General features: G+C 58.7%; 2 protein-coding genes across 5 annotated transcripts in view; one reads left to right on the top strand and one right to left on the bottom strand.

Annotated features, from left to right (window-relative positions):
* Positions 1–8798, top strand: part of PPP2R2D (protein phosphatase 2 regulatory subunit Bdelta) — a 52563-nt gene extending 43765 nt beyond the window's left edge. For 2 of the 4 annotated variants that reach the window (XM_077877173.1, XM_077877174.1), the window contains one exon: positions 214–1012. In XM_077877173.1, coding sequence (XP_077733299.1) covers positions 214–493 — 280 coding nt within the window. In that variant the 3' untranslated portion in view covers positions 494–1012. Of the gene's footprint in view, positions 1–213; positions 1013–4349 lie in introns of those variants that run through there. The other 2 variants (XR_013367639.1, XM_077877175.1) reach the window with 2 other exon arrangements.
* On the bottom strand, positions 7855–19674 carry BNIP3 (BCL2 interacting protein 3). Its single transcript, XM_077877176.1, has 6 exons — positions 19518–19674; positions 12364–12514; positions 11831–11915; positions 10476–10582; positions 10256–10405; positions 7855–8881 (listed from the first exon to the last, which is right to left on the bottom strand). The coding sequence occupies exons 1-6, from the start codon at positions 19561–19563 to the stop codon at positions 8836–8838; spliced, it is 585 nt and encodes a 194-aa protein (XP_077733302.1). The 5' UTR covers positions 19564–19674; the 3' UTR covers positions 7855–8835.
* Between the last annotated feature and the right edge of the window lie 3158 nt (positions 19675–22832).

Below are 22832 nucleotides of genomic sequence, written 5' to 3'. Positions count from 1 at the left end.
CGATGTGATTGCATAGATGCAGTTCAGTAGAAAATTTTCACTGCATTTCTCTCCCGACCATTCTTACTGTCCTTTCTTAATTCTACAAATGGTCTTGTTGAGTGAGGGTGGGGGGACCCGCGCTGGGCGTCCAGGGCGCTAGGCCCACCTGCGGCGGGGGTGTTGAGCGCCTCGTCCTTGACGAGCGTTACTCTGTCTTCTTGTCTTGAGCAGTGCGATCATGACCGGGTCCTACAACAACTTCTTCAGGATGTTTGACCGGAACACACGGAGGGACGTCACGCTGGAAGCCTCCCGGGAGAACAGCAAGCCTCGGGCCAGCTTAAAGCCTCGGAAAGTGTGTACAGGCGGTAAGAGAAAGAAGGACGAGATTAGTGTGGACAGTCTGGACTTCAATAAGAAGATCCTGCACACGGCCTGGCACCCGGCGGAGAACATTATCGCCGTGGCTGCCACCAACAACCTGTACATATTCCAGGACAAACTCAACTAAGGAAGCCAGCGCAGGGACTGAGCCCGGCCGTCTTCTCAGCGGAGGGGCGTCATCCTCCCTGTGAGAAGTCACGGGCCGCTGCCCCCTCCCCTGGATGGCTGGGGGGCCTGGCCTTCCCCCTGCGGCGAGGCGGCCCGGGCCGCTGCCCGCAGAACACCGTTCAGCGCGGATGTGGTGGACAGTGCCCAGTAAAGGCCATCACTCAAAATAAATGTATTTATTTCAGTCTGAGCCTTCCTTTCCAATTTGTAGACCAAAAAGTTCCCACCCAGGAGAAAAGCCGTCTGATGGAACGTGTCTCTCTCTGCAGCCTCCCCCGCCCCATCACACTCGCGCCTTCCGCCGCGGCCGCCGTGCCCCCCGCTCCGCCTCCCTCCGAGCCCGGGCGGCCCCGTGGAGGGCACGGGGTCCCCAGCAGGCTCAGGCAGCTTTACTCCCCCTACACCTGTATCTGCCATCACACCTTCTGGTGTGACCACTGAATAAAAGCAACACACTATAAAGTGTTTTTAAATCCAAGTTAAGTATCCGCTTTTTATTTGCCTTCGTTGCACATCATGAAGTCATGCAGAATCGTGCTTTGGAACAATCTGAAAACCTCTTGTCCTCGGTCTGCAGAATGGTAGCTCTGAACCCGCCCGTCCCAGGCTCTGCGGCTGTTTGCTTCTGCGGCGTTAGCGCAGGTTACGTGCCAGGTGGGGTCTGCATGGAGCCTCACCTGGGACCACCTGTGAGGAGACTTGGAGCCGCAGAGCTGCTGCTGCCCGAGCCAGTGTGTGTCCTGTACACCTCCGGGTCACAGGAACGCACGTGCTTGCTTTCCAAACTGCTTTGAAGAGTACTTGTGGGAGGGATATTCTTTTTAAAAACTGCTGAAATTCCATGCATGCTGAATTTCATAGCGTGTTTCAAGGCAGCACAGTTAACCTGTCGTAATTCCTGCGTGACGCCACCACTGCCTGGGGTGTATTGTAACGCAGGGTCTTTGATATCAGAAATCAGGTTTTCCCAAGACAAAATCCAGAGGCTGACGATGCTCTGTGACTAGAAGTCACTGGGATTTCACACACCACGTCCTCCAGGGGACTGGAGGGCCGCGCACACACCCTGCTCTTGAAATCGAGGTGTGTTTTGATTATTCACGATACCCACCTGTTCATTACCCTGAATAATGTTAATGGGAGCCGCTTTAACTCACATTAAGGTAGAATTGGAGGATTTAAAAGTACAGTTAATTTATTTTTTTTTTAATTTTTTATTTATTTATGATAGTCACACACACAGAGAGAGAAGCAGGCTCCATGCACCGGGAGCCCGACGTGGGATTCGATCCCGGGTCTCCAGGATCACGCCCTGGGCCAAAGGCAGGCGCTAAACCACTGCGCCACCCAGGGATCCCTAAAAGTACAGTTAATTTAAAGCTGATTGTCACGGGGCTCCATCGTGGCACAATCTCTGAATCTGGCGCGGAGTTCTCCAAGTACTAGGCCTCCTTGGCCCCGTCGAAAAGTTCTAATGGGATCATACATGCGTGTTCAACTGTTTTGACAAGAGGGTTAATAAATTTTAAATGTTTAACAGGATCTGCACTGTGCTGGGACGGCTTTTCCCGAGTAGCACGTGAGCTCCAGGGAGGGGACCCAGCGGAAGGGCCGCTGTCCCCGTGGCTGCCCCGTGGTCCGGGTGCGGGCCCCTGGGCGCAGCTGCAGCTCCTGCGGGACACGCGCTCCCGGGATGCGGCCGGCCCCCTCCTCTGCCTGCAACGCTTCCAACTTGTTACGCCTTGTGTCCTGCTAGTGAGGTGACCGTCCTGTGGTTTGCAGACTTCATTTATATTTCTTTCTTGTTTATATCCTTTGTGAAATACCTATTTTCTTATTCTAAAACTTCCCTCTTTTGTTTACAATTACAGACATTGTCTCTGTTCCGGAAAGTTAGTTGTGTGAATTGTTTGCATTCTTAGAATTCTGTTTCCTTGAAGCTCTCGTGGCCGGTGACCTGGATTGGGATGAACACGCTTTATTCATGTGTGGGTTTAGACACTCTTTTTTTAAAGAAAAATCGAGCGTCTGAAGCCCGCTGAGACTCCAGAGTCGGTCAGCTGTCCACAGGGCGGCGGCGGCGTGACAGCAGCACATGCCACATCTCGCCCACGCTCCTCCAGGGAGGGGGGGCGGCCCTGTGTTCGCAGCCAGGGGACGGTCCCTGCAGGCCGGGCGGCCCGGGGCTGTGTGGCCTCATTGCTTCCTTAGGAGGAACTGTGTGCAGCCCTTCCTTGAGGGTGTGAGAAGAAGGTCACAACTGGCGCTTTGACTTTCTGTCCAGCACGCGCTGTGTGCCGGGCCTGGCGACGGTCTGTCCTCGGCGCTGTGATGAAGGCACAGCAGGTGCCTGTTGTCCGGAGGACGTGGCGCTGTGCACAGAGCCCCGGCCTGGGGGGCTTGCCCTGGGACCCCGGCGGGGTGCCAGGGGAGGAGCCCTCTCTTCCTTAGGACCCAGCTCAGGACCCAGCTTGGGTGCTCAGGCGGGTGCAGGAGGTGGAGGACGGTCTGCCTCTGGCCGGTGAGGTGACTGAGCAGATGCAGGCCCGGGGCTTCACGGAGACGGGCGCCCTGCTGCCCTGGCTCCCCCGCTCGGCGCCCAGGGGCTCCTGCATGCCCACCGCTGGGCGCCCCCTGGAAGCTGGGCGTGTTGCCCCACGAGGGTCTCCGCACAGGCTGGAGGCGGAGGCCGGGACCCTGTGGGTAAAGGTGGCCCACACACAGGGCTGTCTGGGAGGGTGGGGGACCGCTGGCCTGGGCGCTCATCCTGACGGTGACGACCCCCCTTCCTGGGGGCTGCGCAGGCCCTGCACAGGCCAGCGCCGTGAGTCCCAGGCCCCACGCTGTGCCCCCGTGGAGCGGGTGAGGGGCGAGCGTGTGGGACGAGGGAGCACTTGCCCGAGGGGCTGCGGCCCCGAAGCCCTGCGCACAGTCGCCCACTGAGGAGCAGGGTCGTGGGTGCTGCACCCACCAGTGCGACCTCTACCTGGGGCGTGAGATGGGTCCCGGTGCCCTGTGTTCACCTCCAGCCCGTGCAGTAGCAGACGGGGTGGCCCAGTGACACCTGCGGCTCTTCCAGTGAGCGCGGAACCGGGAAGTCTGCGGAGGAGACTGGCTCCCGCGGTGGCCTGCAGCCGTGTTGGGACGAGAGGCGCCGCACGTCTCTAGCAGGAGGGCTGGATGCTGGGTGCTCGCAGGCTGGCACGGGACGGAGGCCGGAATGGGGCCCTGTGCCCGGGGTCTCCCTGGCACCCATCTGTCACCAGGCCGTGCTGTTCCCTTGGGGTGCAGCATAGCTCCCAACGCGGCTGCACCCCGACCCTGTCCCTGCGTGCCCCCAGGCCCGTTCATGTCCTCGGAGATATCAAGACGACTCTGAAAAGGCGTGTCCCGTGAGCATAAGGAGCGTTGATCTGTTCCAAGAACGGACTTGCAGAGGGCACTCTGGTCCCAGAGACCAGCATCGTCCCGCGGTGCCATTGCGTGCTTCTCGCTGGGGCTGCTGTCCTCCCGTAGGCGACCCAGACGGGCAGGACTCAGGGTTTGCACACGTTGGGGGGAGCCCTGCACCTCTTGTCCCATCCATCTCCACATAGGACACCGGGTGGGCTTTCCTGTGCTGAGAACTTTTAAGATCTCCCCCAGCCACTGGGTCCCCTGCTGTGGTCCCCACGCTGGCCTTTACTACTAGACACCTGTGATTCCGACCCCTTCCTCCCGTCCCGTGTCCCCCCCCCGCCCCCCGCAACCACTGTCTACTCCGGGAGCGCAGGAGCTGCAGTTCTGGCTTTTGCTTTGTGCTGGTTTGTTTTTAGATTCCACGTTGAAGCAGGATCATGATTTGACTTGGGCCCCTCAGCATCACGGCTTCACGGTCCATCGTGCTGGAAATGAAGGAAATGGTAAGATTTTCTTTTCTTTTTCTTTTTTTCCTTTTTTCTTTCTTTTTTTTTTTTTTTTGTTGAATACTGTTGCTGTGAGGGACCGAGAGACGCAGCACACTTCACCACCAAGGGACACCTTGGTGCTTCCGAACCGTGGCCGCGTCAGTAGCCCTGTATGTGCTGCAGCGCGAGGATCTTCAGGCGAGTGTTTTCGTGTCTTCAGATGTGTACCTGGCAGTGCAGTTCTGGGTCTTAGGAGGTTCTGTTCTTAACTTTTTAAAAGATTTTGAGCGAGCAAGTGAGAGGGCACGGGGGAGGGGCAGGAGACGCAGCCATGCCCCCCCGCCCCCCAGCAGGGAGCCGCGGCGGGGCTCCACCCCAGGACCCTGGGGTCATGACCTGAGCCATAGGCAGACACTTCTCCCACGGCGCCCCCAGGCGCCTCCACACGGCCGTGCACTGTGGCCGCACCCGTTTGCGTGCCCACCAGCAGGGCACGAGGTGCCTTTTTCTCCACATCGTCACCCACCCCTGTTGTTTCTCAGGATCCTGAGTAGCCGTCCTGGCAGGCGTGAGAGGACATCTCATTGCAGGTTGGATTTGCATTTGCCTGGGGAGGGTGTGGAGCGTCTCCTCGTGTGCCGGCTGTTGGCATCTGGACGTCGTCTATGGAGAAATGTCCGCTCGTGTCTCCTGTCCACTTTTAATCCAATTCCAGTTGGAGGAATTATGTTGAATATCAGCCTCTAATCAGATAAATGATTTACAGATGTTTTCTCCTATTTAGTAGTTTCCGTTTCATCACGTTCCTTTGGCGAGCTTGAGATTTTTAGCGCGGCCCAGGCCCCCTGGTTTATTTCTGCTTGTGTTGCTTTTGCGTGTGGGGTCAAATCCACAAAACTGTCACCAGGAAGTGTCCGGGAGCTCACTGCCTATTTCTCTCTGGTTTATGGTTTCAGGTCCATTGTTGTTTAACAATTTTTGGGAGGGGGGGGCACCCAGGTGGCTCCGTGGTTTAGCACCGCGTTCGGCACAGCGCCTGATCCTGGGGGCCCGGGATCGAGTCCCACGTCGGGCTCCCTGCATGGAGCCTGCTTCTCCCTCTGCCTGTGTCTCTGCCTCCCTCTCTGCATCTCTCATGAATAAATAAGAATCTTAAAAAAAAAAAAATTAAGATTTTGGGGAACATGCGAGCAGAGGCATTGGGAGCAGGAGAGAACGTCGAGTACGCTCCCTGTGGAGCACAGGGCCTGACGCGGGGCTCCATCTCGTGGCCCTGAGATCACGACCTGAGCTGAAGTCAGGAGGCAGCTGCTTGACCCCAGGCCAGGCGGGTGCCCCACGGGGGCTTCGGCTCACACCCTGAGACAGGACCGCATGCTCCGCCCTCGGGGCCAGCCAGGCACCTGCGTCGCTGTGGAGCCAAAGCACAGGGGCCCGGGTCCCCCAGCGCCTCCACTGGGGACGTGGGCTGCCCCCCACACGCCCGGGCCAGTTCTCGTGGGGCCACGACCGTGCGCGTGGTCTCCGCGCCGTCAAGCTTGGAGTTTCTGTTCTGATCCCTCCGTGGGCAGGCTGAGCCCCCTTTGTACCTGTACCGCGTCACCAGAGCTCCTGGGGACTCAGCGGCCGTGTGGCCAGAGGCTGTCGCGCCATCAGCCCTCCCGTGTTTACGGGGAACTCTGAGGGAGAGCCGTGCCTCCCCACTTGCTACCCACCCACGTGGGCCCAGGGGCAGCGCCATCGCCGCGGTGGCACCCTGGCGTCTGCGCCCTTCTGGACTCCGCAGCACCCAGGCCGGGCCCTTGGCCCTGGAACCAACTGAAGGGCAGCAGGAGCAGCCAGATCCGGAACCCGCCAGCTCGCTGCAGTCGTTGCTCATCCGGCCCCGGGGACCAAGCTGGGGGCCTGCCCATCCTGGGGTGCACGCACATGATCACCACGGTTCTGAGAGCTCAGCACCCCCAACGGACAGACACCCCCAGGTAGTAGCCACCTGCCCCCCCCCCCCCATGCTGTACCGTTGGGCAGGATTCGGGATTTCAGCTCGGTGAGGTACTGCTGGGGGAGTCACAAGAAAGGCACAGGCCCTCCTTCGGCCGCTCCCGCTACCTGACCCTCCTCGCTCCCCCGGAGGCAGCCAGCCTCCTCCATTTCTATATATTCTTGGGATCTTTTTCCAGAAGCGAGTAGTTCTGCGTTCTTAAGCCTCTTGTACAAATGATGGCACACCACATACATTTTTTTCAAAGACTTTATTTTGTTCATCGGCCTGCAATGTGGGCTCAGCGGGTTCAGCTCGGCTCAATGGTACCCATGGGGGCAGCTCCCCTGGTGCCCGAAGGCCCACGTCCAGGCTGGCCCGCCCCCTCCACGTCCTGCCCCACTGCCCAGCTCCAGTTCCCGTTCGTCAGGAAACCATACGTCCCAGGAATCCCCATCAGTTTGTTGACCCCCCGCGGTCATCCTGAGAAGCCACACTGGGCTCCAGCCAGGAAGCCCCGTGGCCCGCTCCCCCCTTGCCTGCACGCAGGGCCTGTGCTTCCTTCAGGCGTCTCCTACTGGACACGGACCCGTAGATCTCCAGGCCTGGAGGGTTTAGTTTCAGGGCAGATGCCTACGCTGGGTCACGGGGAACAGGCAGGTGGCTGCCCATCCCCCTCCAGAGCCGTACCCACTGTGCTCCGGGCATCCCAGGGCCCCATCGAGTCTGCAGACTCGGACTCTGCGACAGCAGGTGCCAGGACCAGGAAGCTGCATTCAGAAGTGGCAGCTACGTGTTTCATCTGGTTAAGATCCACAACTGAATTATTTAACATAATCCAAACGCGTAAACTTGCTATTCGGTGAATACAGTGAAGAGCACACGGGCTATTTGCAGAAGCTCCAGGACTAAGTGCATCCTGCCCCAAAGGAAGAATCAAATACAGATCCATGCAAATACAGCACTGTCAGGAGTAAAATGTCCAGCCCCAGGCTGAGTGTGACGAGGGGCCCTGGTCTCGACCCCGTGTCACTAACAGCCCTTGGGCACTTGCAGCCAGTTCTGCTCAGTGCTCAGCTAATGCCACCCAGAGGGGGACAGAAGTGACTGCCTGGAGGGCCCCCCCGTCACCCGAGCGATGGCTCAGGAAGCCACAGGGGGGTCCCTGTGCACGAGGGGATTAATTCTGAAGACGCTGGGCCTCGCTCGGCCCCGACGCTCCAGGCACAAGTAGCAGAGGAATGAGCCCCTTCGGTTCTGACGAAAGGCAAATACAACATCTGCTGTGAGTCACAAGGGCATTTCGCTTGGCCAGAGCGTCCACGGGACTTGAATCTTTCTCTTTTCTAGAGAAGTTACATGAAGAACTCCGACGCCATTCATCCAGCTTTCTCCCAATGAGGTGGCTGTCAGCTGCTAGGTCCAAGGTAATCATTTAAATATGAACAGAAATTTTAAAAACTTAAAATGTTATTTATTTTAACACAACTGAATTGAGTGTGGAAATGAACAAATACACAACAGGATACACAGTACGCCCAAGAGGCAGCCTTTAAGAGGTCATGCTGGCAGAAAGGTAACGGTGACAACGGGGCGGATGCCTGGTTTAATCAAAAAGCTTTTTGACATTTCATTTAAGCCATGTGACTACAGTCATCTCTGAAGGATTTGGCAAAGATTTATTTTTTTCTATTTCCAGTCTTTTGAAGTAGACACAGGTTTGCTTAGAATGAAGCTGATTCTAAGAGCACACAAAAACCAAACACAAAGAGTAGACTAAATTCAGCAATCCAGAGTGATGAGTTAGGATCCTCAGCAGGCGCCCGGGACAGGAGACGGACTGCCCAGGACGGCTGCTAAGTGTCCGAACCGTACAGTGGGGTCTGTATCTGCTCCTCGGATTCCGCTGCGTAACCAGGAACAGCAGAGTTCAGTGTTGTCTTTAGTAAAGACAACCTGCACCCACTTAAATGTAGTGTTTCCTATAACTGTGTGAATATAAGGCCACAATATTCATTTGGGATAAACCCCTTATGTAGTCATTTTAATAAACATTATTCATTCTTTTCAAATATAAAGTATTTTAACTGAATAACTGGTGACACGTAATTTCTGTTAAAATACTACATGTGTTGTATCTAGTGTGTTAAAATTATTTATACTTCGATATTTATAATAGCCAAACAAAATTTACTACCAAATTATTAGATGTTAATCAGTATGACATGCTTAGTAATTGATCCCATTGTATGATTACAGGTTAGCGTGGTTTTTGTCTTTTCTTTCTACTAAATTAGCAACGCAGCATTTAAGAACAAACAGACCAAACAAGTGGCGCAGCTACCCACGGACCGAGACCGCTCTCCGTTGGTGCTGCCGCAGCCTCCAACTGAAATCCCCGCTATAGGAAAAAAGCCAGGTTCCGACTCTTCATCAGAAGGTGCTGGTGGAAGTTGTTAGACGCCTTCCAATGTAGATCCTTCACAGAGAAAGCAATCAGCAGTTAGCAGGGCACTCATGCTGGTTACGGCGACCGCAGTCGGGACCCGCCACCTTCTACCTGTTTTTAAAACCTCTGGTACGGTGTCCGCAGTCTTGTATCACGTGCCTCATAATCTGGCACTGTGTATTTCATGATCTAATTTAGAAAAAATCCAACTGCTCTGACACGCGGCGTGCTCAGGACCAGTAGAGGCGGCCACTAACCAACCGGACGTGCCCTCAGGACAGAGCGGTGCTGCCGGTCCCCTTACTTGTAAACTGACCCAACAGACACTCGTGAGGCATCGCTGTAAGCTCACCGCCACCCACCCCTCAGGCATCTACCCCAGCCAGAGAGGGACCCAGAAGGTAAGGGGTGCAAGTGCCAGGCTCCCAGGAAGGAGGGGGTAGAAACGGGAGCAGGCCGGCTGGGAGCGCGCAGGAACCAGCCCACGATCCTGCCAGGGGGCCTGCTGGGGAGCCGCCGCCCATGAGCGAGGGGGCGGCCGTGACAGGTGCGGGGCAGCAGCAAGCTCTGCAGCCGGGCAGCAACGGGGAGAGGCAGGGACGCCAGCTGGGGGGGCTGCCCAGGCCCGGCTCCCACAGAACCTGACTTGCCGGTTCTAGAGGCAACGCGGTCCCGCTCGGAGGGGCACGGGCAGAATGAAGCTGCGAGTGGGCAGCGAGGGGGTCAGGGGCTGGCCTAGGCCCCTGGAGGGCTCTCCCTCTGGCCACTACTGTCAGGAGGCCCTGGCCCGTGGCAAGCTGTCCCGGGCAGTTCCCAGGACGAGGGTCTGAGGCCCAGAAGGGGGGCAGGCGAGGCAGCCCAGCCCCGTGCTCCCTTCCCACGGGGCTGGTGGGTGAGGCAGCCCCTGGCAGGACCGGTGAGCCCTGGAACAGCCCGGGCCTCATCTGCCCCATTCGCGGGATCTGGGAGATGGGGGCGACCGTGCTTCAGGAGCTTCCTCCTCCTGCTTCCCTCTGGGCCCCAGACGCCTGCCTCCATCAGGTGCCCATTGTGACAACCCGGTCGGCCCAGCCAGCTCCTCGGATTCGGTGCAACACCATGCGCACTGGGGCTTGCAGGCCACCGCCCGCCTCGCCAGGCCGGGCTGAGCCGACGCCGGGGACAAGGGGGTCTGCATCCTGGTACTGCCAAGCATGACCAGAGCTGGGCTGCGCTGGGGGACATGTGGCAGGTCAGTGGGGCCGGGGACTGGGAGGGGGTCCTCCAGGGTCTGGGCTCAGCACCTGGGCCTTGTTTGCCTGCCTGCGTTACATAACCGACGAACAGTCTGTACTTGAGCAAGAGGCCTACGGAACTCCCTGGACCCAGACTTATCAGGACACAGGCCCGCCCGGCCTCACTCACCCCAACCCGATGGCCAGCAGGTGAGACAGCAACAGGGACGGGAGGAAGACCTTCAGGAACTCCGCCGAGAAGATGCCCCCCTTCTTCATCACGCTTGTGTTCCGCATGCTGAGCGTGGCCGTGCGCTTCGGGTGCTTGAACAGGAGCTCCCTGGGGAGAAGGAGGCCAGTGAGCTGCCGCGCGGAGTCCACGCACACCCCACGCCACTGGAGACACTCACTTGGGGGGGATGTTTTCCGGCCGACTTGACCAATCCCAAATCCAGTCTGAGTTCTTCTTCAAGATGCTCTCAACTTCTTTCCTTCTCTCGATATAATCTTCCTCAGACTACGACAGAAGCAAGGTGAACAGTGCTCAGCGCGCAGTGGGTCCCGCAGGGCAGGGCGGGCAGGTGGGGCCTGGCTCCCCTCCCCCCCGGCCGCACAGACACCCAGCCTGCAAACATGGTCTGGAGGAAGCTGTGCAAGGTGAGGGCAAAGGCGTCCCCACAGAGACGCTGACCACAGGGCCGGGGAGGAGGAGAAAGTGAAAGCCATCTGCAGGCCCGGCACGGCCGTGGACACGATGGCAGCGAGTGCCGCCAGCTCTGAAGGGCCGATGTTGTGTTTGGTGGGAGGGACAGAACCAAAAGCACATTTACACATACCTGCCGTCTCAAGCTACATCTAAAATATGTAAGACAAGACACCAATGATAAGGGACTTTAGAAAGGAGGAGCACAGGTGCTTTTCTCCCTTTTTGCATTTAAAAAACTGAACCTGAGTACAATTCCTCTTGAAAATCAGAAAAAGCACTGCTTCCGTTTTTGGAAATACTCTGGAATGCAGCAGGCAAACCAAGCAGCGGCCCTGGGGGCACCCCGAGGGCACCCAGGGGACCAGGGAGGGTGCTAGGAGGGCCCAGGTGAGTGGGAGGCCCAGAGGGGAGACCCCAGGGATCAAGGGTCTCAGTGGTACCAACTGCAAGACCCTGCTTCCTCAGAAATTTTGAAATAAATATGGAAAAAGACATCAACTGTTCATGTTCTCATCATCACTGAAAACAGCCAAAGGAAACATTTCCTTCGCAGGTGCAGCAGTCCTGGGGGCCAGGGCCCGGGGGGGCGCAGTCGCAGCCCAGCACTGGGGGCCCCGTTCTCAGGGGCCGCGGCCTCCACTCCTAGCACGGAGCTGCGCCAGCCCCAGTCAGCACGGCCAGAGGCGGGGTCTGAGCAACGACGGCGTCCCAGCCCATCAGCAGAGCCCGAGTGTGCAGGTCACGCCAGGCTCCCCCGAGCAGCCGACACACGAAAGCCCACCCCCCACCAGGACAGACACCCACCGAGGGGCACCCAGGTGCCCTTCCCACTGGCCGCGTGGCCCTGTCTGGGCTGCAGAAGCCACCCACCGTCCCCGGGCGTCCCCGGGCGGCAGGGCAGGGCAGCAGAGGCCGGCCCTTCCTCTGGTCAGCTCGGGTGTCGGGAGGCCCCCACCTCATGGCTTTAAAAAAGGCAAGAGCCTTTGCCTACAGCACACGCTGGTCTCCTCAGTCACTGGAAACCCGCAGCGTGCTGCGAGCACGAGCACCCCGGCCCACCTGGGAGCTGTTTTTCTCTCCGATGCTGTGGGTGTCTACTTCCGAAGCTCGGGTCGTATCCTGCGGGGTCTGTGAGCGCGGAGGGCTGCGCAGAGACAGGAGAACGGGAGAAGGCGCAGAACATGAACATTGTCCTTCGTGACCGGCAAAGCCTCCGAGAGGAGGAGCACCGGCACCAGGCCCCAGCCCCCGCCCTCCTCAGCTGGGCTAGGCCGGCATCGGGCAGCCAGAGTGGGGGGTAGGGGCTCCCCACGGCCGCCTTCCCGCACTGGCTCTGTGCCCCGCTGCACAGCCGAGAGCAGCTGACCTTTGATTTCTGACTCAGCCCTGCCACCGGGAGTCACTGGCAGCACTGACGCACGGCAGCTCGCGGTGGCCAGGGGGCCAGGCAGGACACGCAGGGGCAGGGGCAGGGGCCCTCAGCTCTGCCGCGGTCCGCCCACAGACCAGGAGGGCAGAGGCCACTCCTGGACCCGGCCCTGCTCGTCCCCCGTGATGTCAGCACCGGAACAGACGCGCGTGTGTATGCCCACCTGTCACAGTGAGAACTCTTGGAGCTACTCCGTCCAGATTCATGCTGGGCATCCAGCAGTATTTTTTCCAGGTCACCGTTATAAATAGAAGCGGAGGCTGGAACGCTGCTCCCGTTCCCATTGTTGCTGAAGTGCAGCTCTACCCAGGAGCCTGAGGGGACAGGAAGGCCATGCTGGGGGTTTTCCGCCCACCGCGGAGCCTCCGCTGGCACAGGAGCAGCCCGCCTGCCACCCGGGGTGTGGGGATGCACGCCCAGCCAGCCCCGGCGCCGGGTCCCCAGCCGGTGGCCAGAAGCGCTAACCCGGGAAGCCACGGGCCGCTGCAGGCCGGCTGACCGCGGTGCAGTCTTGCCCTCACGTCCACAAGAGCCGAAGAGACTGATGTCTGTAAGGTTCACATCGTCTCTTTCCCATCTCTTTCCCCACCAGAAACACGCTGATCCCGAGGCCCCACAGAACTCCACCCCGACTGGATTCTGGGTCCCCTCCACCAAAAGCCGGACACGCGAGCTCCGCAGAGCCAGGGGGGCTGCTCACCGACCGTCCCCCAGCGAGTCCAGCCGGAGCCAGAGCCCCCCGAGCTGCTGCTGCCCACGTTTTGCAGATTCCGATCACCCACTTACCGAGACAGAGGCTCACACCCACCACCCCCGACCCACCACCCCCACGAGTGAGGCTGTCGCCTTCAGCAGCCTGGGTCCTCACGAGCGCACCTGGACGTCATGCTGACATAAACACGGCCCGGGGCACCCTCACCGCTGCAGGGCCCTGGGACAGGGCGGGGCGGGGAGGGCAGCCTGCATGGGTGCCTTGCTGGGGGGCGCAGGAGCGGGCCCCTGGCCACCCCCCGGGAGGCTCAGATGACCCCGACCGCCAGGAGCCCAGCAGAGCCCAGGACCTCGGGGCCGGCAGCACTTGTGGGGACCTGAGAACAGACACACCCTCTGGCTCCGCCACGACCGTCCACGCAGGACGGGGCCTGCTCCGCGACTGCTAGGGTTTAAGATTTGAGAGAGACGCACAGCGCGCGTGCGCAGGAGGAGCGGGGCTGGGGGAGAATGCCAGGCAGATGCCCCGGACTTGGGGCGCGACCTCACGACCTGAGCAGAATCCAGGAGTCGGACCCTCACTGCCAGAGCCCCCGGGGGCCCCGTAACTGCTGGTGTTTCCCGGCGTCCACGCGCCCATGTCAGCCCAGGAGCGGGGCGCTGGGCTCAAGGAGCACGTGCACACCCGTGTTACCGGGAAACGCCCGCCCTGCCCACTGAACCCAGGTGAGCCCCCTCAACGACACCAGACATCAGACCTGCAGCCTCACACTCGGCACAACCAGTCTCTGTGACCGTGTCCTGTGTGCTTCCTTTTACATCTCTCTGATCTCCCATGAAACCGGCCACCGTGTCATGTTTACGGGCCATTTGCACAGCAGCTTTTACATCAGCTGTTCAGGGGGCTCCCGGGCGGCTCGGCTGGCCAAGCGTCCGACTCCTGGTTCCGGCTCCGATCATGCTCTTGGGGCCCTTGGGTGGAGCCCTGCATCGGGCTCCCGCTCAGAGGGAGGCGCACGCTCGCGCCCTCTGCCCTTCCACACTCTCTCTCTCTCTGAAAAGAAGAAAAAGACATACAGAAGCTGTTCAAAAATCCCGCGGTCTGTAGAAGCTCAACGTGCATGACACAAGCCGCTCTTCATCTGCACAGGCCGCAGGTGACTTCCCTGGGCCTTGCCTTTACAGAGCTAATGCCGTGTTCTGAGCAACAACAGTCTTTGATTTTAATCCGAAGTTTCAGTCTCTTCCTGCTGAGGCCACGGAGATCGGTGCTGCGGGGACCCCCCCCCCCAAGGCCTGGGTTCACCGAGCCCGGCTTCCCGCTGGGCGTGTGGCCCTCCGGGAGGCTGCTCCCGCGCCCCGAGCCGCCTGCCCCTGCACCCTCTGCTGTGCTGCTTCCTGGCAACGTGCACACGTCTGTCTCGGAGCCCGACCGTCTGTCTGTGGCTCCAGTCTGTGGGTCTCCGGCGCCGTGTACCTGTCAGATGAAGGCGGGCCGCGGAGACGGCAGCCGGTACCCGAGAGCCCAGGAGCCGCGTCCCTAGTCACTCTGTCTCGCGACGGTCACGCCGAGCTGCCTCACTCCCAAGCAACACGGAAGCACACGGCCCTCCGCGGCACGGCGGCGCCCAGCCCGAGCCCCACGCAGGGCCGCCCCCTCCGCCCCGGGAACCTCCCGGCTCGCCGACTGCACGTCTCTGCAGAGCATCCTCACCTGCCCTCTGTACCTTATTCTCACGTCGCGTTAATCAGAAAAAAAGCAAAGCACAGGCCCCACCAGCCAGCTTACGTCGGCCTCCCAGTCAGCCAACAAAATGTCACGCAGGCTTCCCAGCCGCACGGCTTGCCCCTTCAACCTCCCAAGCGCTTCACGCGGGCCCAGGCGCACAAGCTCGTCACCAGCGCACAGGCCAGGGCCTCCGCGGAGCTGCGGGGACTCCGGGGCCACCCGCCCCGGCACCCCGAGACCGCGCGTCTGACGGCTTTCCTCCAGGCTGCTGCCCCCTAACCCCGAGCCCTCATTATGAAAGCTCCAGAGTGGGAGTCCTTCCCCGGGGACGCCCAGGCAGCTAGGAAAGCAGCTCCCGGCACACTCCCAACCCGGCTCCGTGGCTTCTCCCGCCGCCCGGCCTGCCTCCACGCACTCGACGCTGAGGTGCGCCGCCGACTCCGCGGGCTGCCTGCCATCAGTGGAACCTGACGTGGCATGGGGGTGGCTCTCCCACTGGCTGTCCAAAGACTCGATCCCACTGCCACACAAGACGGCGCCTCCAGCAGACAGCAGCTGTGCACGGATGGCCGGGCTCCTCCAACACCCACCCAGGCCCAGTCGTTCCCAGGAACACCTCACAGATCTCAGGAAAACGTTCTCCTTACATTTACCCATTTATTAGGAAGCACAGAACCCGAGGCACCTGGGGCTCCGTCGGTGAAGCCTCTGCCTTCAGCTCAGGTCCCGGGCCCGGGCCCTGGGATCCAGCCCCGCACCAGGCTCCGGGCTCCGAGGGGGGTCTGCTTCTCCCTCTCCCGCTGCCTCTCCCCCAAACCCCCAAGTCGTACTCTCCCTCGCTTGCTCTCTCAAATGTTTTTTTAAAAAGATACAACTCGGAAAGAGCCAACTCTTGAAAAGACACACGGGGCAGGTATGAGGAAGGGAGGCCAAGCTCCAAGCACGCCGGCACGTTCACCAACGCAAGTCTCCGCACCTTCTCCTGTGAAGTGTTGCCAACCAATCTCCCGCCCCTCCCGTCCCTGGAGGGGGTGTCCTCCCTCTGCTCCCACGCACGTGGGGTGGCCCCAGGGCCCCACCAAGTCACCTCACTAGCAGACTCCGTGTGTTCCAAAGGGGCTCTTTATCAATAAGCCACTAGTATTACTCAAGAAATTCCAAGGATTTTTGGAGCTCTGTGCCAGGAAGCAGGGAACAGACCACATACGTTTTTTTAAGCAGATATATTTGGAGTGCCCAGCTGGCTCAGTCAGGAGCGTGCAACTCCTGATCTCCGGGTTGTGAGTTCACATTTCATGTTCGGGTGTAGAGGTTACTTACAAATAAAATCTTTAAAAAAAAGAAGAAATACACCGAGATATAACTGCCATGTAACACTATCAGGTACAGACATGTATGTATTTTTTTGTTATGTGACAAGGGCCAACTCAAGACTCAAATAAGACAAACTCGTGTTTTAAAGAATCATGTCCTAATAAGCCCCAAGCATCCTAGGATAACAAAAAATCCCATTCTAGACTACAGTCTATAGCAAAGGCTTTGGGTCCAAAAGCTGTATTCCAAGAATGATTTACTAGGATGAGAGTTTTATTATTAACCTGCAACAACGGGGCAGGAAGCACACTTCCTGGTGAGGGGACACCGGGCTCGCTGTTAGTCTGCCCACATCACGCCACTGTTAGGATCACTCATCTTTTTAAGCAAGAAAGAGAATTAAGGTTGCTTCGACACCTCAGAAAGCTCCCTCAGAATCACAAATAACTATTAAGGAACTCGGTATAATCAAAACAACAGGCAGCGGTTCAAGGAAGCCCCTCCTGCCTTCAGCCCCCCCCATCCACCTCCCAGCGCTAACAAGACGCACGGCAGCCACAGTGAGCCCACGTCACACCTCTGAACAAGCTAGAGATGAGGTGCCCACCGGCCTCTACCACGACAGACCCCAGGGCACCCTGGCCCCGGCCCGCTCCACCTCCCGGGGCAGCGTCTGCCCGGCTGTGCAGAGTCCCTGCCGGCTCTCCCGCTGCTCCGAAGCCGGGCCCAGCACTCCGAATTCTGGTTTGGAACGCTGGAGCGGGGGTTGTGAAAAAGTCGTAACGGCGATGTTGGGCAGCCAGGGTTGGAAAGCACAGGGCACGGGGGGTGGCAGGCATCCCAATAACCTACAGGGCAGTGGGATGAAGAAAGAACACGGGGCCGTGGGTGAAGCTGGGGCATCCCGGGGGGAACGCCCTGCGAAGCCCTGGCACCCTATTCTGAGGGCCTCTTCTCTGGGAGGGGGGGCTTGATTTACCAAACGGCAGGTTCTAAAACCTTTCTGTAAATACAACCATTATTTACAAGTGAGTGAATAAAACTTTTAGAAAATATATAGTAAATAAAAGCTTCTCAAGTGGGGGCACCTGGGTGGCTCCGCGGTCCAGCGCCGCCTTCAGCCCAGGTGTGATCCTGGAGACCCGGGATCGAGTTCCGCGTCGGGCTCCCTGCATGGAGCCTGGGTCTCTGCCTCTCTCATGGATGAATAAAGTCTTTTAAAATTTTTTAAAAAGCTCCTCAAGTTAAGTGGGAGAAGAACAAGAGACTCGTGACCTCCAACTCTGAACTCAAGAGTCCACAGGGTGACTCAGGATCCTGGTTGCGAACAAGGCCTGGTTAAGCCTGCATCTCCTCTGGCCAGGTGGTGGCCGAGGAGCCTGGTGACAGGATGTGGACCCAGGCTCCCAGCATCCCACTGGCCCTTCGTGGCGAGCCCGACGCGTCCTTTACTTGCGGTCGCTCGCCTGCCCTATTTCCCACTTAGCCTCTGGGCCTCACAGAGGCCATCTGTGAGATGTGGGTGTTGGGCTAGGATCTAAGTGTGTAGAACACCTTCAGTGGTACACTCCACAACACCATCATTTCCCTTGAAAAGAAACTCACTTTTTCTCTTCAGACCCCTCTGCCCACGGTGGGCTGCCTGTGACAACCGAACCGCGGGACTGTGCAGGCAAGGAGCAACTCGGGACGTGTGCTCAGGAGCACATGGGCTTGGTGTTCCGGGGTCCCGTGGGCGTCAGTGATGCAACCCCTCCCCTCGATTCGGTCTCCCGGCAGCACCGTGGCAGCCGCAGGCCTAAGGGGAAAGGCACTTGCGTTATCTTGCCAGACGACAGCTTAGACCGGAACGGACGGGGGTAGGAAGGAACAATTTTGCCCTTAACTCCGCAGGGAAGGTCTGCTGTAGTCTGCAGGCTCACCAGGGCTCGCTCAGGACCTGGTTCAAACATCAACAAGAGGTGATCAAATCAGAGCAGAGGGGACAGGCGCTGCCTCAGCCAGGAACCAGGCCTGGACTCACATTTCTTAGGGCAGCTGTGCGGTGGCCCCACGTGATGTGACGCAAGTGACTCCACCCACCCGGGGGTGATGCGGAGCCAGTGCCCTGCAGCACGTACACTCAAGAGACCGGCCCAAGAAGCCTTAAACGTGAATTTCCACTCAGTGTGTAACCATCTTTTTATAGAATAAGCAAAACAGAAAAACAAATCTTTTTAACTCATAAGCTGGCAGTTTTGCATTGCCAATGACTCAGCAGCTTGGGGTCAGTCAAGGAAAGGAGATCTGGGCCCCCCCAGGGACGCTCAACATTCCAGACACCAAATCCCAGCCTGCGAGCAAAATATACAATGTTGGGAAATAAGGAGCTTGATACCTAGAAAGAGGATGATCCTAAGGCAGAGTCTACACAACACCCTTGGATCTTACAGGGGACGGAGAAAATTTAAACCCTTAATCCATGTATTTGTTTCAAAGAAGAGAAGGGTCAATGTTGAATTTTATGGATTGTGGAACTTGTAAAAAGTGGTTGCAGTTTTTAAAGACACGTTACGCACTGCACGAGACAACATCGTGCTCGGTAAAACTATGTTAAGGAACAAGAAAAGTAATTGGCAGCTCGCTAGGTCTACCTGAAATCGGGATTTTAACAGCCCTGAAACACTCACTCAGCGGTCCGTGCGGCCCTCTCCATGCTTATTTACACGCTCATTTTGTTTAGTTTACTCTTGCTTCAGAGAATACAAAGGTCATGGGCCACCGGGCTCCTCCCGGGGCCCTGGGGACTCCAAGGGGCCAGGTGGCGGCCCTATGGGGACAAGACCAGGGAGGCAGGGCTGCCACCGTGCTGGTGGTGCCAGGAGCCAGCAGGGCCTGTTCCCTGGGCCCCAGATACCCAGACAGGGCAGCGCAGGTGTCCGAGGGCAGGTGTCGGATGTGCAGGTGTCAGGAGGGCAGGTGTCGGAGGTGCAGGTGTCGGGGTGCAGGTGTCGGAGGTGCAGGTGTTGGAGGTGCAGGTGTCAGGGTGCAGGTGTCGGGGCGCAGGTGTCAGGAGGGCAGGTGTCGGGGTGCAGGTGTCGGAGGTGCAGGTGTCGGGGTGCAGGTGTCGGAGGGCGGGTGTCAGGGTGCAGGTGTGGGGGGGCGGGTGTTGGAGGTGCAGTGCCAGGGTGCAGGTGTGGGGGGGGAGGTGTGGGGGGGCGGGTGTCGCGGGCTCTGCGCGGCCCGCAGCCCGGACCCTCTGCTTGTGTCTTTCCACCCACAGATGGATCTCAAGCTCCGTTTTGGAACGACCGCCCGGCCCAAGCGGAGCCCGGAGCCCCGTTGCCCGCGACACCCCTTTGCCCCGTCTGTCTCGGCGCGCAGGGCGGCGGCGGACCGGGCGGCGGGGACCCCGGAGCCAGCGGCGGCTTCGTCGGACCCGCACGACTCGGCAGGAGCCTCCGGCCTCGCCCCCGAGCCAGCACCAGGTACGGCGGGGCACGGCGGCCGCGGCTCGGTCTCAGCTGCGCCCCGGGACCCCCCCGCCCCCGAGCTCCCCCCGAGCCCCCCGAGCCCCCCCGTACCCTGCAAGTTCTCCTCCTGCAGCCCGGGGGTCCCGCTGTGCGACATGGCGTCCGAGGGACGGCGCTGCGGCGGGCCGGGGCGGGGCGGGCCGGGGCGGGCGCCGAGGACGGGGCCGGGGGCGCGGGGCAGCTCAGCCCGAGGCCGGACCGACTGACACGCGCCGCCGGACGCGCGACGGATAAACAGCGGAGCAGCCGCGGCGGCGCCTATTGGCCGCGGGGCGGGGCCTGCGCGTGCGCGACGACGAGGGGCGCGCGGGGCGCGTGCGGCGCGTGCGACGCGTGCGCGGGCCGAGGCCAGGGCTCGCCTAAGGAGCGCAGCGCGCGTGCGCGGAACGGGCGCTGACGGGCGAGGCGCGCGTGCGCAGAACGGGATCTGAGGCCCAGGTCGCGCGTGCGTGAGGCGGGGCCCTGAGGAGCGAGGCGCGCGTGCGCAGGCGCGGCGAAGGGCGGGGACGGGGCGGGGCCGCGGGCGGGGAGCGTCGGGGGCAGCGCGGCCCCGGCGCGCAGGGCGGACCAGGCGCATGCGCAGCCCGGGTGCCCGCCCCCCCCCCGCCGGGTGCCCGCCCCCCCCACCGCCCGGTGCCCGCCCTGCTGCCCCCCGTGCCCGCCCACAAATGCGGACCCCCCTGAGCCCGCTCCCCACCCGGACGGCCCCGGGGTCTGCGCACCCACGGTCCCCGGCTCGGAGCTGCGTCCTCGGACCGAGCCCGCCCCGCCCCGAGGCCCTCCGCGGGCTCCAGGCCGGGCTCTGTTTGCAGCGCGCCGAGACCCTAATATTCATGGGTTTGATGCTATTATAATTGTCTTAGATTTCATTTGATTGCTTATTTTCGTGGACGGCACATCCTGCAGCCTTAGCAAAACCTACACATGTTTTAAATAAGCCTCCTCGGGCGGCCCGGGGGCTCCGCTTCTGCACCGCGTCCGGCCCAGGGCGTGACCTCGGGCCCCCGGGATCCAGGCCCGCGTCGGGCCCCCTGCACGGAGCCCGCTTCCCCCCTGCCTGGGTCTCGGCCTCTCTCTGTGTCTCTCATGAATAAATAGAATCTTTAAAAAATAATAATAAATAAATAAATAAATAAATAAATAAATAAATAAATAAGCCTTCTGAACTCTCTATGGACAATTACCGGGAATGTTTAAGGTTCCCGCAAGCGGGCTTCGTCTCTCACCTGGGGCCCTCCTGCAAGTGCCATCCGGGGCTTGTTGGACCCCGACCCAGGGCATCCCGGGGAGGTGCCCGCATCCCGGGGAGCAGCCTCCAAGTGCGTTGGGGGTCCAGGGAAAGCACAGTGGGAGGGGAAAGAGTCGGTGCTGGTGGTGGTGACAGTGATGCTGACGGGGAGACCTGCACAACTGACCCTGTGCAGATGCTCACCTTCCCCGACCCGGAACAGGCCTGTTTTGTTTTTGTTTTTGCTTTCTAAGATTTTATTTATCTATTCATGAGAGACACAGAGAGAGGCAGAGACACAGGCAGAGGGAGAAGCGGGCTCCCCGCGGGGAAAGCAGGGCTGTTTTCAGGCCAGTGGTCATCAGACTTTTCTGAAGCTCCTGCGTTCCCTGAAGGAATTTTGAAAAATTCACCATCCACACTTAGAGCAGCTTACCCTGTACATCCTACATGCAAAGAGCAGCAAAGGGTGTTATTTGGGGCATGCCGGGATCAGCACTGCTTTAACCCGAGGGGATCGCCCTCGCGGGGCTCCCGGGGAAAGAGCTGTGCTTAATCTGCAATGACCCAAAGTGGGAAAGGTGAGGGAACAGCATTCGGCTGCAGAACTGCAGCCACACAGCAGCCGCGAGGCATCGACGCAGTCCTGTTTAGAAGCAAATGTCCACAGTCTACAGTCACCCTCATTTTTACCAGAGATATTCCCATTAACGTTAATTTGTAGACCAAGTCTGTCTAATTGTCAGAAAACCTGGCCTGATTATTGATTAATGCAGCAAAAATAGTGATTCCCACCCATGTCCTGTTTACAGGGAACAGATTCTTGTGGGGCCTGTGCACATAAATTCACTCGCCAATTCATGCACCCCGGGAGATGCACGTACAGACGTACAGACGGAAGATAAATGTTTCCATTTGTTCACAAAGGAAGATGTTGTCAATTTGCTGCGAGCCCGCTGAAGATAAAGAGTGGTCTTTTTTTTTTTTTTTAATTTTTATTTATTTATGATAGTCACACAGAGAGAGAGAGAGAGAGAGAGGCAGAGACATAGGCAGAAGGAGAAGCAGGCTCCATGCACCGGGAGCCCGACGTGGGATTCGATCCCGGGTCTCCAGGATCGCGCCCTGGGCCAAAGGCAGGCGCCAAACCGCTGCGCCACCCAGGGATCCCAAGAGTGGTCTTAAAATCTGCAAAAACAAAACACTTTTTTAAAAGTCAACAGAAAGTCATAAAAATTAAAATAGTCCTCCTTAGTTCATTTATTCCCATGTAACCAACCGATTCTTGTTCTGCTTGCATACAGCTTTTTCACTAGTTCTGGACATTTTTACCCAGCCCCGTCTTATGATCCTAACATTATTAGAAACCTGGCCTCAGATCATTTTTCCCCATAGTATCACAGAAGGCGAGCCACAGTTGCAGAGCTCCCCGCGGTGTCTCTGCCTCTCTCTCTGTGTCTCTCATGAATAAATAAACAAAATCTTTAAAATAAAAATAAATAAAGCATCTGAGTAGAGTAGGACTGTCTGTACAAACCTCATTCTAGATCTGAGGAGAGCTCACTTCAAGGCAATGAAGGAAATTTGGTCATTTCTGTGACACACAACGTCTCAAGGTAATAGCATCATCCCAGGACATCGCATTTCTGGGAGTTTCATATGATCTTGAAAACTCTTGTTTTAAGGGCGCCTGGGGAGCTCAGTGGGTGAGCATCTGCCTTTGGCTCAGGACATGATCCCTGGTGCGGGGGCGGGGGGGGGGGATCCTGCTTCTCCCTCTGCCTGTGTCTGCCTCTCTCTGTCTCACATGAATAAATACATAAAATCTTTAAAAATAAATAAATAAAAATAAAACCCTTGTCTTTTTTTTCTTTCTTTTAAAGATTTTATTCATTTATTCATGAGAGACACAGAGAGAGAGTGAGAAAAGCACAGACACAGGCAGAGGGAGAAACAGGCTCCATGCAGGGAGCCTGATGTGGGACTCGATCCCAGGACCCTAGGATCACACCCTGAGCGGAAGGCAGATGCTCAACCGCTGAGCCACCCAGGTGTCCCTGCCATGTGTTTTATATATCAATACGCCTAATTAGTTTAATTCCTAAAAAAAAAAAAAAAAAGTTCTAGGAGTTTTCTGG

The sequence above is a fragment of the Canis aureus genome, chromosome 29 (genome assembly GCF_053574225.1).
Source record: "Canis aureus isolate CA01 chromosome 29, VMU_Caureus_v.1.0, whole genome shotgun sequence".
Lineage (NCBI taxonomy): Eukaryota > Metazoa > Chordata > Mammalia > Carnivora > Canidae > Canis > Canis aureus.
This window is presented reverse-complemented; position numbering and strand designations above follow the sequence as displayed.